This window comes from Lynx rufus, unplaced genomic scaffold, assembly GCF_022079265.1.
Source record: "Lynx rufus isolate CCGP_SWC_20201006 ecotype Redwood Valley unplaced genomic scaffold, mLynRuf1.p SCAF_4, whole genome shotgun sequence".
Classification (NCBI taxonomy): Eukaryota; Metazoa; Chordata; class Mammalia; order Carnivora; family Felidae; genus Lynx; species Lynx rufus.
This window is the reverse complement of record NW_025814856.1, coordinates 83,091,306-83,104,879: the sequence shown is the minus strand read 5'-3', so window position 1 is coordinate 83,104,879 and position 13,574 is coordinate 83,091,306. Positions and strand designations below refer to the sequence as shown.

The window sequence follows — 13,574 nt, the reverse complement described above, 5'->3', positions numbered from 1 at the left end:
AAAATCAGAGGACTCCAGACACAAGACCTTTGCTTCTACTAATACATTTTCTTTTTTAAACAGCCAGAATTGTTTCAAAAAAGGCGGGGGGGGGGGCACTTTGTTCCCTGGGGACATATTAATGGGGATATAGTTGCACATCATTTGTAGGGCCTCAGTCCAGAAGTGAGTTAATCTGATGCCTGAGTCTTGCCCATGAACGAATGGCTTATAGAGGCAGATGAAGGGGGTGTGAAAATCTCGTCTGGGTACCACAGAGGCATGGGTTTAGCTGGAGTTCAAGAGTATCCTCTGAATAGCCTGTTTCCACTTCTGTCTTTGGCAAGAGGTGGCTATTATCAGTTTCCATCATTCCTCCCATAAAATGGGTACCTTATGATTGATTATTCTCATTCCTATTTCCACTGTCTCCCACTTCAGACAGGGATGTATTTCTGTGATGAAGAAAATGATCTAAAAAAGCTTTAAGGTTAAAGATGCTTTCTAAAGATTAGTGTAAAACCTCTTCAATTCAGGGTGCCTGGGTGGCTCAGTTGGTTAAGCATCTGGCTTTGGCTCAGGTCATGATCTTGCGGTTTATGAGTTGGAGCCCTGCGTCGGGCTCTGTGCTAACAGCTCAGAGCCTGGAGCCTGCTTCAGATTCTGCGTCTCCTCCTCTCTGTGCCTCTCCCATGCTCATGCTCTGTCTCTCTCTGTCTCTCAATAATAAATAAATGTTAAAAAAACTTTTTTTTAATAAAAATTAAAAAAAACCTCTTCATTTTGGATTCTGCTAACTCTGGGAACTCAGAATTCATCATCAGTTTCATCAGGCTAAGACTTACCTTAGTGCAATGATGAGGAAAACAGAGAGGTTACTAAGCAAACTAGTGGTGGTGACATTATTTGCAAACGGTGTAACCAATTTAAGAAGACTTCTTCCCACCAGGCTTAAAAACAGTTTCTCAACACTATTAATTTTTTCACATTTAAAAACTGAGGTATATTAAGAAATTAAAAATAGAACTACCCTACGGACCCAGCAATTGCACTACTAGGTATTTATCCGAGGGATACAGGTATGCTGTTTCGAAGGGACACATGCACCCCAAAGTTTGTAGCAGGACTATCAACAATAGCCAAAGTATGGAAAGAGGACAAATGTCCATCAATGGATGAATGGATAAAGAAGATGTGTTATAGATATAGATATAGATATAGATATAGATATAGATATAGATATATACACACAATGGAGTATTACTTGGCAATCAAAAAGTGAAATCTTGCCATTTACAACTACGTGGATGGAACAAGAGGGTATTATGCTAAGTGAAATTAGAGAAAGACAAATATCATATGACTTCACTCATATGAGGACTTTAAGACACAGAACAGATGAACATAAGGGAAGGGAGGCAAAAATAATATAAAAACAAGGAGGGAGACAAACATAAGCGACTCATAAATATGGAGAAAAAACAGAGGGTTACTGGAGGGGTTGTGGGAGGGGGGATGGGCTAAATGGGTAAGAGGCATTAAGGAATCTACTCCTGAAATCATTGTTGCACTATATGCTAACTAACTTGGATGTAAATTTAAAAAATAAATTAAGAAAGAAAGGAAGAAAGAAAGAATGAAAGAAAGAAAAGGAAAGAAAAGGAAAGAAAAGAAAAAGATCCTTAAAAAAATTGAGGTATAATTTACATACAGTAAAATTTGCCCTTTTCAGTATACAGTTCCACTCGTTTTGAAAAATCCATACAGCTATATAATCACTATCATACGCAAGATACAGAGCAGTTCCAGAATCCCCCACAATTTTCCCATTCTTTGCGTGGTAGCCTCTCCCCACCCCAAACTTCTAGAAACCTCTCATCAGTTTTCTGCCCCTTTAGTTTTAATATTTGAGAATGTCATATAAAGGGGATCATACAGAATGTAACATTTTGGAGCTGACATCTTTCATTTGGCATGACACAACTAAGATTCACTCATGCTGCTGGGCAGATAGTTTGTTCCATTTTGTGGCTGAGACTATCCATCGTGCCACAGTGTTCATCCGTTCACCAGTTGATGGACCTTCAGGTTGTTTCTAGTTTTTGGTGAATAAGAATAAAGCCACTAGGCAAATTCACATACAGGTTTTTGTGTGGACCTAAGTTTTTATTTCACTTGTGTGGATACCTCAGAGCAGGATTGCGGAGTGGTAGGGTAACTAAATGTTCCACTTTTTAAGAAACTGCTAAGCTGTTTTCCCAAGTGGCACTGTTCCACTTCTCATTTCCAACAGAATCATGTGACGGTTCTGGTGGCTCCACGTCCTTGCCAGTTATTTTCAGGTTGTTGTTTGGTTTTGGTTTTTACTTTAGCCATGTTAATAGATGTGTAGTGGTATTTCACGGTAGTTTTAATTTGCATTTTGCTATTGGGGATGTTGAGCATCATCCTATATGCTGATTTGCCATTCAAATATCACCTTTAGTGAAGTGAAAATTCAAATCTTTTGCCCTTTCTAAAAATTGGGTTTAACTATTAATACAATGGCCGATATGTATATAAACATCCATATATGTATTGTTTCCTTTGATCACAGCCCTGGGAGGGAAGCAGGGCAGGTGTTATTCCTTAACTCTCAGTTTTCCGGTTCCCTGAGAAATTGAGGCTAGAATGCTTAAATGACTTGCCCAAGTTCACACCAAGTGGCAGTACAAGGGTTTGAGCCTGGCCTGTCACTGATACTCCTTCCTCCACTAACTGCTGACTTATCCTTCCTGAGGGCTGGGAGGGCCACTGCTGGCTCAGCGGGACTGTGAACTGTCAGCTGAGGCTCTGGCTGAGTAAACCAGCACCAGCCAAATTATGGAAAGGTAGTTTGTGCTTGCCAGCTGTGGTACAGACACTTTCATCCCCTTTCTCCAGCAAAACTTCCCTGTGTTTTGTCTCCCTTCTCTGGAGTCCAACTCCCAGCTACTAACATGTAGAAAGAAAAAAAAAAAAATCTATCACAGAAATCTTCCCTGACTCTCTCCTCTTCCCACTCCTGCTTGGGGAGTTTTGCATTTTAACAGGGGCTTTGGGAGACACCTCTTCTTTATGTAGTGATTTTCAAACTGTCTATTGGAGCTTCAAGTTTCCCCAGGAAAGGGCCTAAAGACCAGTTCAGGTGTGATAGTTACCAGAGGGCAGGTGGGTGGGGCATGGGTGGAATAGGTGATGGGGATTAAGGAATGCAGAAGAGGGTTTTATTACCAAGAAACCCCACAAAAACAAATAGCCCAGCACAGGTGGGAGGTGGGTGAATGGCAAGAGGCTTTGGATCCACCTCACCTAACCAAAGTGGTTCCATTTTTATTTGTTTACATAGTGGGTTTCATTTAAGATTTTATTTGAAAAGAAAAATGTGTTGCTCTCCAAAACATCCATAAAATAAACAAACCAACATATTTTTCATATATCCCGGTAATGCAGATATTTTACTAATTGAGAGTGATTCCTGAGCATCCCCACATTCCCAGGTCAATGTGAGTCATCAAGATTTTCCCTCATTGAAAAACAGAACTGAGTTTCCTAATCTGTTCTCCATGACACACTTCTGATAGGTTACATCAAGATATCGACTCCTTTTGGCCCTGGGGGCATATAGAAGGGCTTGGCTTGTGTTTTCAGACCTTGATCATTTCCATCTGTTTACTCTAATGCACTAAATAATATATTTTTCTATGTGTGTCCTGATGTGGAAAAAGTTAGAAAGCACCAAAATAGAATAGTGGCTTGGACTTGGGCTCTGGAGTTATGTAGTCAGGTGTCCTGATTCTCACTTACCAGCTGAGTGGTCCTGGAAAATTGACTAAGGTATCTAAACCTCAGTTTCCTCATCTGTAAAGTGGGGATAATAGCACCATATTGCTCAGGACCATTGTGAGGATGAAAAGATAATGTATGTGGCACACAGGGCACAGTTCCTGTTACAGATGAAGCACTCAGTAAACAGTAGCTCCATTATCAATAGCCCCTTCAGCCCTGGAGGTCAAGTTTGCCACAGGTGTACTGCTGCTCTTAAAATGAGTATAAATGTGAAGCAGCAGTAACCAAATAGGGTCACGATTTTTAAAGTTATTGATGTTTCTAACACTTCGTTTTCATCTCTCTGGTAAGAAAGATGAAACATACATGTTTGAATGCCATTAACAATGCCTCAGGAAGCAATGCTTCAGAAAGAGCAGAAGCAAAGTAAAATAATTAATGTGTTCGGAAGTTTTTTAAAGGCACATTTTTCTTTGTATTTTGTTACAAAAAGCAATCGCCTTAGTGATGGTTGAACAGATCCAAATGAACCATTATGGTTTGGAAACATCCTTAAAAGATTTTTCTTTTGAACACCAAATGACTTCACATTACTGTCCTTTGATCTACTGTAATCATTTTTTATATTTTCCTATAATATTCTAAAATACAAGAGACTGTAGTTCAGTATAGCCACATCAGTATCCTTTAACCCAGCCAACTGTAGGTTGCAATAGGAAAGGTTTTCATAAGAAGAAGGAACACTTACCAAATCCATGGATCTCTTTGCAAAATGATTTTATTCATTTGAGCAGTAAAAGTATGTCTCAAACTGACCCAGTGTTTTCCAATATCTAGTGGGAGTATTTTCAATTCAGTTCAGGTCAAAGTGTGACACTGTGAGGGTCTTTTTTGAAGTATGTAGTATTATCCCTGCTCTTAAGAAATCTAATTTCATTATCTTCCAATTCTAGCTCATATTTCCAGCATTTCCACAAATCAACACCTTAACTATGGTGCCCACCCTTCTGTGTCCAAGGTTCAAACACAAATGGCATTTCAGAGTCTCCATTTGGAAGAATGATGGATTTGCCTCTGACAGACTCACTTGAGATAGAAGTTTCTCTGCTACTGCCCCAGAAGAAGAGATGAGCCCCATTTCACAATCAAAATAGAGGATAGCAAAGGAGTCTAGTGACAGTGTTTCAGCTGAGTTTGTAGACTACCACCCAACTGAGAAAGTTATTCAACAACCTGCTCCATTCCTGACCATCTAGGTAGCCTGGAACAAGTTATTTCACCTCTTTGTGCCTCAGTTTCCTCATCTGTAAAACATACAAGTTTGCATGTGGGTAAATATATTAGAAGAGTGATGTATCTAGGAAGCACCTCACTCAATGTTCCCTATTGCTGTTATGAGTCATACAATAGTGGTAATACTATTGTTACTTTCCTGAACACTAATCCAAAAGGCAGCCATTAGCTCTCTGCATACCTGCCCTGTGTTGGGAGGAGGAGAGAAGTGTGGGAACCAATCAGCCCAAAGCTGGAAACACTAGGGCTATTAGGTGAGATGTGGGGCAGGAAACAAGCCCTCCTTCCTCTGCAGCAATCCCTGGCTCCTTTCTATGGTGTCTCCCTCACCCTTCTGCACAGGGTAAAATTAACTCTTCTTTGATTTCCTTACATTTCCTTCTCCTGCACATTTTTTTTTTTTCTGGAGATAAGAACCACCTAGGAAAACCAGTAGTGCAGATACTTATTTTTTTAATGTTTATTTCTGAGACAGAGACAGAGCATGAGTGGGGGAGGGGCAGAGAGAGAGGGAGACACAGAATCAGAAGCAGGCTCCAGGCTCTGAGCTGTCAGCACAGAGCCCAACATGGGGCTCGAACTCACAAACCGTGAGATCATGACCTGAGCCGAAGTCAGCCACTCAACTGACTGAGCCACCCAGGCACCCCTGCAGATACTTATTTATGGCAATAAGTAGTCTCTTCCTAGTGGGTCACTTCTCTGGTTACCGTCACTTGAGTTATATTCCATAAAAGAAACAAGCTGTTGAAACACAGTAGATGAGGTTTTTTTTTTGTTTGCTTGTTTTTTTAATCTCAGGCACATGAAGTGCAATACAACATTTTATTTGTCAATATTGCTGGGTTCCTACAAGATAAAGTCAAGAGATCACACATCTTTTAACTCAAAGATAACAGTATGTGTATGAGTGTGTGTATGATTTATGTACATATATACTAATAATATGTAATTACATATTAGTCTATTTTCTTAAGTATTTATTTATTAGAGTGAGAGAGAAAGAGTGGGGGAGGGGCAGAGAGAAAGAGAAAGAAAGAAAGAGAGAATCCAAAGCCCACACGGGGCTCGATCTCATGAAGCACAAAATCAGAACCTGAGCCAAAATCAAGAGTCAGTCTGCTTAACCAACTGAGCCACACAGGCACCCCTAATCAGTCTATTTTCTAGGAGAGATCCAAAGTGACTGGAACCAACAATAAAAAGGGGAAGAAACTTAATCCTAACTTAGGATGGGGACCTGCATCTGCTCCCCAATAGAGTGTGAGCTATTGAGGGTCCGTCTTGCCTGTGGTTCATCTGAACATTCATTGGCATAGTGAGTAATGACTCCCCAGAGATAAAGCTCCTTTAAGCAACATCATCATGGCTGAGAAGATTAACAAGGGAAAGAATATCTGTTAAAAGTCAGGAGAACTAAACTACCTGTTCTCCATCCAGAGCTTCTCTATGTCTCTTTAGTTTAGAACTAAACTGAGATAGAGCTTCTCTATCTCTCTCCATCCCAGGGACCACTGATGAAAGCCAAGAACTCTTCCCAGTGCCCTTTCTGTGGCTGCCGTCCTCCCTTTGCACTCCTGCCCCAAACTTACTGATTTCCCTTCCCACTTCAAATACACACTAGCAATTCACCACCATCCTCCCCCTCTGAAAATTGATAAAAGTCATAGACACAAACCTTTTTTTGCTGATTATCCTCTAAATGAAGATCTTCTCTGAAGTATTTGCTCAAGTAGGCATCTGGTTTCAAGTCTTCCATTTCTGTGTGTGGAACAGATTGATTTGTTCATCAAATATTCACTGAGCCTTTATCACTGTGTCAAACACTAGTAATTCCCACTGTGATAAACAAGACCAAGGTGGCCATTGCCCTCATGAAGATTTGCCACCTAGTAGTTGAAACTGATATTAATCAAATAAGCAGGCAGATATATAATTACAAATTATAATTACTATTAGGAAATAAAAGCAAGATGCTCTTGAGGACAGCACAATATCTACCTTGGATTGGGTCCTCTAGGGTGATATTTAAGTGACCTAAAGAATAAAAAAGAACTCACCATGTGAATAGTTGGGGGGAGAACCTTCTGGGCAGAAGAATCAGTAATGATATCCCAGAATAGAGAAGGCGCTTGGTGCATTTAGGAACTGAACGAAGGCCAGTGTGGGTGGAGAATAGAAAATAAATGGGGATGAAGCTGAGGAGTCTGGCAGGGGCCAGATCATGCAGGCTTTTGTGGGTTATGATATTAATTTTGCATTTTCATCTAACAGCATTGAGAATCCACTGAAGTTTTAAGCCAAGGAATGACATGGTCTACTTTGTGTCGCAAAGAGATTCTTGTGGGTGCTGTATGGAGAATAATTAGTAGTAGGCGAGACTAGAAGTAAAGAGAAGAGTGGATTACGGGAGTAGCCCTGTGAGAAACAGTGGCTTGGAACGTACATCCTTGGTTATGGGAACTAGGTTAGTTGTCTTGAGCTCTGAGCTCAGGAGAGGGTGTGTATCCTACACTTCTCTTGTCTGAACAGCACTGAAATTCATTTTTGAATTCTCTGTCTTCAACAGTATTGCCAAGGGTTTATGAAAGAGGTCCACACTACGGTGTTTGTTTGTTTTTTTAAGTTCTTGTTAATGTTTATTTATTTTTGAGAGACAGAGTGTGAATGGGGGAGGGGCAGAGAGAAAGGGAGACACAGAATCCAAAACAGGCTCGAAGGTCTGAGCTGTCAGCCCAGAGACTGATGCAGGGCTGGAACCCACGAACCATGAAATCATGACCTGAGCCAAAGTCAGGCACTTAACCGACTGAGCTACCCAGGCACGCCCATGGCTGTTTTTAACTGTGTTTATCTTGGGCAGCCCACACTGGTTGCAGTCCTTCTAGGGAGTGCCCTAAATCTTGACCTCAGGTGGTGAGAGTCCAAGTATACTTGAAGATAAGACTGATAAGACTTGTGGGTGGATTGTATTTGTGAGGTGAGGGAGAGAAAGGAATCAAGCATGACTCCAGGGGATAGTTGTGCCACTCACCAAGATGGGGAAATGAGGAAAGAGTGCAGAATAGGCTTGGGGAGAAAAGATTTCCACTTTTGACCTGTTAAATGAAGACGCCAGTGAATGATCCGAGTGGAGACAGCAAATAGACAGGTGGACACACCAGCCCAGAGCTCGTAGCATACAGCTCAGCAGAAACATTCAGGAGTATTGCTGTTGTATAAAAGCCACATGAATAGAGGAGAATAGCTAGGAGACACTAAAAAGAAAGAAAATGACCTAAGACCAACCCCTGAGAAATGCCAACATTTAGAGGTCAAGTAAAAGAAGAGGAAATTGAGAAGGAACTGGCAAAGAGAGAGTCTAAACAATAGGAGAACAGAGTGTCATGGGAGCCCAGAGTTGGCTTTGTTTCTGGCAGTGAAATGTGGTGAGATAAAGCATTAAGATGAATACAGAGAGATAGCCTCTGGACTTGCCAATAGAAAGATCACTGGTGACCTGGACAAGAGCAGGTAGAGGAAGTCAAGTTGGAATAAGAGGCTTTTTCCTTTCTGATTTCAGCCCATTGGGCTGGGAACACTGTTTGGACAATGGGGCTGCAGAAACCCCCGCAGGCCCACATGGCTGATTTTGTCTTCCTAGGATGCATCTCTGTTATTTCCAGTTCTGGTTAGAACATCTCAGACAGGAAGAATGTGGGCAGCTCATCTTCCTGGGCACCCACTCAGCAAATGAACACAATCACATGCTTTAGGCGGTGGCCGGGTTGGAGAAAAAAAAAGAGGGGGGGAAGGAGCCAGGAGGAAAATAAGGTTTGAAGGAAGCAGAACAAAATATGGTTGTTTCTTCTGGTTATTGTGTATCAAGATTTCATGAAAACTGGAGTTTGAAATGTTAGAGTAGGACTCTTCCTGACCACCAGGGTTCCTGTCACCCGGATGAGGCCGGTGAAAGGGCAAGATGGGGGAGGGGCTGTCTGCTGCCCTTGGCGCTTATACACAGCTTTGCAGGCTCCTGCCTCGTGCAGACACCTCATGGCTAGTATTCAGATGGAGAATTCTTGTCCAGAAAAATGAAAACTATTAAGCCACTTATACAAATGTCCATCCTTTAAGTCATTTTATGTTAAGATCTAGTTCATTTTAATTTCTCACTAATACTCGCAGTCAGTAGTAGCTTGGAATATTTTAGCATGTAGTTTCTCCCACTAAGAATTTAATGATCTATAAACAAACACTTGAGAAATCTTTTTATCATAAGAGGTATTCTTTTGTGCTTTGTATTTTGAATGATTTCACCTTCTAGTTTATTATCACAAGTAAGATGTTCAAAAATAAATGCTGAGTATTCTGTTCAGTGAGGGAGTCTAGTCCCTGTTGGTCAGCAGTGGCCATTGAGCATGTCCATTTCACATGCTTTGATCCTATTTGCAAGGCAAGATGTTAGGAAAATTTTCTCAGTAAGTGCAAAAGAGGAAAGAAACCCAACATTTTACTCTTGGCTGACCCATTTTGTCATCTTGGTCAAATTACTTAACCTCTCTCTGCTCCAATTCCTCCTTCAGGAAATGCTGTGAATAATATCAGCCTCCCTGTATCTCACAGTAATTCAAGGCCAGCTAATTGACTCTGCCACAGTGATGGAATTGGCCCAGGTGGGGGTGGGAGGAATGTTGGAGAAAGATATTAAAAGTGAACTGTCATTATCACGGTCCAAGCTAGAGATTACCATTGCACAACGACACTCTAGTTAGGCCTTTTGGAAACCACTTTTAACTCTTTCAGGCAATATCTTCCTGTATGATGGAATTGCCACGGACTATCATTTGCTCTGACGGTTTCATTTTCAAACGCTACCCCAGCCAGAATCAGAACATACTCCAATTTTCAATGAAAACATTTGCATTTGAGGATTTTAGAATATTCCTCGAGGTAGCCAAGTCTACCCGGGGTAGAGCAACACAGCACATGGGAATCACAGCATATGGGAATGGCTGATTTACTGGCACTTACTCAAAACCTCACCTGCTAGTATGCTAGTTAATGCGGCCCAGTTTGTAAGTGGGCCACAACTGGGACATCTAAGAAAAATCTGACTCAACTATGTGTATAAAATCGTTATAGTGCTCCCATTGCAAAGTGATTTTCCCTTTGAAAGTGCAAGTCTCATCTCTGTGAGGTAAACATTTCATCCTTACCTTATAAAGGGAGAAAATGAGGCTCAGAGAGATCAAGTAGTTGATCTCAAACCCCATCTTGGTAAATGCCAGAGGCAGGATTAGATTCCAGGTTTTCCCATGCTTTTCCAGGACTTTTTACTTTTTACTCATGTGAACATGATAATGGATATGTCTGTGAAAAGAAGGAAGAGAATATTATGCCTTAAAATACTCCATTCAAATTTCACATCAAAGGAGAAACTTTTTATAACTGACTTGATATTGTACAGGTGACCAGAATTTCTGGAACTATCAACCCCACTGCCTTTATCTTCTCCTTATCTCTTTATAAATCAGCATCAAAGGTACCAGATAAGAATTCTCAAATTTTAAACAAAGTAGACCCTTGACATTCACAGATTAAGTCTGAATAAGAACCTCTAATTGTCTGTGACACATAATGTTCCAGTGGTGGGAATCTGACCCACAGGCACTGAGGCTGGTATGTGGGACAGAATCTCTGGGGCTAGTGAAGAGCCTCTCCTGCCACCCAGCATTCAGATTTCAATGTGGTCTCCTTGTTCCCACTCATGACGGTGTACCTGTTCTGTGGAGAAAACTTACGCCCTAGAAAGTCCAAAATCTGAGGATTTCCAAAGGTTTGGGGGACATACTCCTAACAAATATCCAAGGATCACTGTATTGGATTTTCCTGCTTTAATTTTGCTTTAGTGGCCAGAAACTTTAGTGCTCATAGTAGTAACTAACTCATCCCAGATTCCTAACACATCTGTCCTCCTACTTGGCCTCTGACCTTTAAAACAAAAAATCGTTTCTCATTTTTATCATTCTATTTTGTATGTGTGTTGTTATAAATGTCTCAAGTCCTTTCTCAAAGTAGGGAGATCTTAAACCCCAAATAAATGTTGAAACTAGGCTTCCTAGAAAGAAAGAATTTCTCTAAATCTGGCCCTGCTATAATGTCAGGATTACTCAAAAGAATTAAGGACTGTGATTTCCAAAAGACAACAGTAAATTTTTTTTGATGAATTTATCCAAATTCCAAGAGCATCTGGTGGTAGCTAATTATGCTTTGAGGGACACCTAACGGTTGAAAGTCACTGTCCCAACTTCTTCCAGAGGATTCAGACCAGTGTTTCTCAAAGCTTGGTTCTCGAACCATCTTCAGAATCATCCGGTGCCTGTTAAAAATGCAGAGAAATTCCTGGGCCCCAAGCTACGGAATTCTCTGGGACTAGCCACCTGGGAATCTGTATTTTTCACAACTACCCCAGGTGATTCAGATGTGTAACTCGAGTTTGAGAACCACTGATACTCTAGTTGCCAAGCCTATATCCACACGGGGCTGTCAGACCTGAAGGCACCCCAGGAAACTAGAAGGGGCCAAGGCGGAGGGACGGATCAGGCCCGACCTTAGTTAGCAATGACCTCCCTGATCCATCAATGAGGGAAGGAGGTGGGGTAGATGAGTCGGGGAACACAGAACCCCCGGGGATACGGCCGGCTGCCCCGTTGGCAGTGAGGGTGGGAGCGGCGGTGGCTTGGGACCTTGAAAGCAGTCGCCCCTGGCCGCCTGCTCTCGTCCCTAAGGTAGAGAGAGAGAGGTCGCGGGAGCGTGGAAAGGCTGCGAGGCGCGCCTCCTAACGCCTGTGCTTCCTGTCCCACAGACGAACCCAACTGCTGGAGTTCTCCCGCTGCCGCCTCCCCAGGTCTGCCGGAAGTAGGCGTCTCCCTCGAAGACGTCCTCTCTCCATTCTCTCCATCACATCCAGCCCCACCCTCCGACCCTTCCCACCAGATAGGCCCAGACCCAACTTGGGATATCAAAAGGGAACACGACGTTAGGAAACCAAAGGAGCTTTCAGCCGGCGGCCAGAAGAAGCAGCGCCTCGGGGAGCAGAGGGAGCGCTCGGCCAGCCCGCAGAGGGCCGCTCGGCCGAGGCTCGAGGAGGCGCCAGGCGGCCAGGGGCGGCCCGAGGCCGGCAGGCCCTCCTCGGAGGCCAGGGCGCCCGGGCCCGCGGCGGCGGACGCGGCGGACGCGGCGCGGGCCGGCGGGAAGGAGGGGCCCCGCGCCGCGGTGGGCCCCGAGCTCGGCCGGCGCGAAGGCCCCGGGGCTGCGCCCGCGTTCGCGGGCCCGGGCCGTGGCGGTGGCGCGGAGCGCCCGGGCGCGCGGGAGGCCGAGGGCAGGGCGGGCGCGCGCGCGGGGCCCCGGCAGGGCGCGCGGCCCCCGGGGGGCGCCCCCGCGCGCAAAGCCGCCGTCGCGCCGGGGCCTTGGAAAGTGCCCGGCTCCGACAAGCTGCCGGGCGTCCTGAAGCCCGGCGCGTCGGCTGCGGGCAGATGAGCCGCGCGGCAGCAGCCCGCCGCCCCGCCTCGACGCCTGCAGGCCGTTCTTCTTAGGTTCCGTCTCACGGCGTTTTAATTTATTTTCACTGTCACACGCATAGATTCACGAGGCACCAAGGCCTGGGAGCATCGACGTGAAGTCCCACGTGTCCAACGAGCATGGGCCGTACAGCGTCCACGCGCAGACCTAAACTGATCCTAAAGCCCCTGGTTCCATTTTGGGGGCTTTGGCAGCTATGGAAGAACCAAAATAACGTGAAGAACATCACAGAGAGACAGTGCAGTGTAGCTTTAGTAAAAAGAAAAAAAAGAAAAAAAAATTACCCCCACTGCATGAAGGATTTGGATGCCATCCAAACTTTATATCAAGAAACTGGACAAGTTAAGAGCAATCACAAACTGGAATATCGCCTTAAAAATCAAACTGCACGGAGCAAGCTGAAACTGAGACAAGATTATATCTTTTAATTGATCTAAAGAGTTGTAAATAAATTGTTCTCGACATATCTAGACAGGGGTTAAAAGGTTTCTTTGAAACATTCAGAACTGTTCGCCCATGACCTGTTTCCATGGCTCACTCGTGGCATCCATCACCGGTATTAGCTGCAACGTTCCCTGCGTACTGCAGGACGAGTTAGAAATCTAGTGAATTCATTGGTGTGATGCCATTTTTACTGCCATTTCTGTGATCAAATCATATTTCTGTACATTTTCAGTGGTAGGAAAAAAAAGGTTTGAAAATTGTATCTTAGGGAACAGATTGCCATAAGTCAGAATTTTGCAGTTTAGCTCATAAATCTTAATTGGTTTTCATCTAAAATACGCATTTTATAATTGAAGGACCACAATTTGTTTAATCAAGATTGGCAACGCTGCAGTTCCTTTATGAAAAGGCTTTCCTATTGTCTCAGGCTAGCAGAGATAGTAGCTTCTTTGACAGCAGTGTTATTTTTCACTTATTTTATTGTCTTT

At 43.4% G+C, this 13,574-nt stretch overlaps 1 protein-coding gene across 2 annotated transcripts in view; it reads left to right on the top strand.

The window, feature by feature from the left end:
• The window catches only part of MAGI2 (membrane associated guanylate kinase, WW and PDZ domain containing 2), a 1,354,570-nt gene extending 1,341,970 nt beyond the window's left edge, over positions 1–12,600 (top strand). For both annotated transcript variants that reach the window (XM_047096111.1, XM_047096110.1), the window contains one exon: positions 11,927–12,600. In XM_047096111.1, coding sequence (XP_046952067.1) covers positions 11,927–12,600 — 674 coding nt within the window. The remainder of the gene's footprint in view (positions 1–11,926) is intronic.
• The last annotated feature ends 974 nt before the right edge of the window (positions 12,601–13,574 follow it).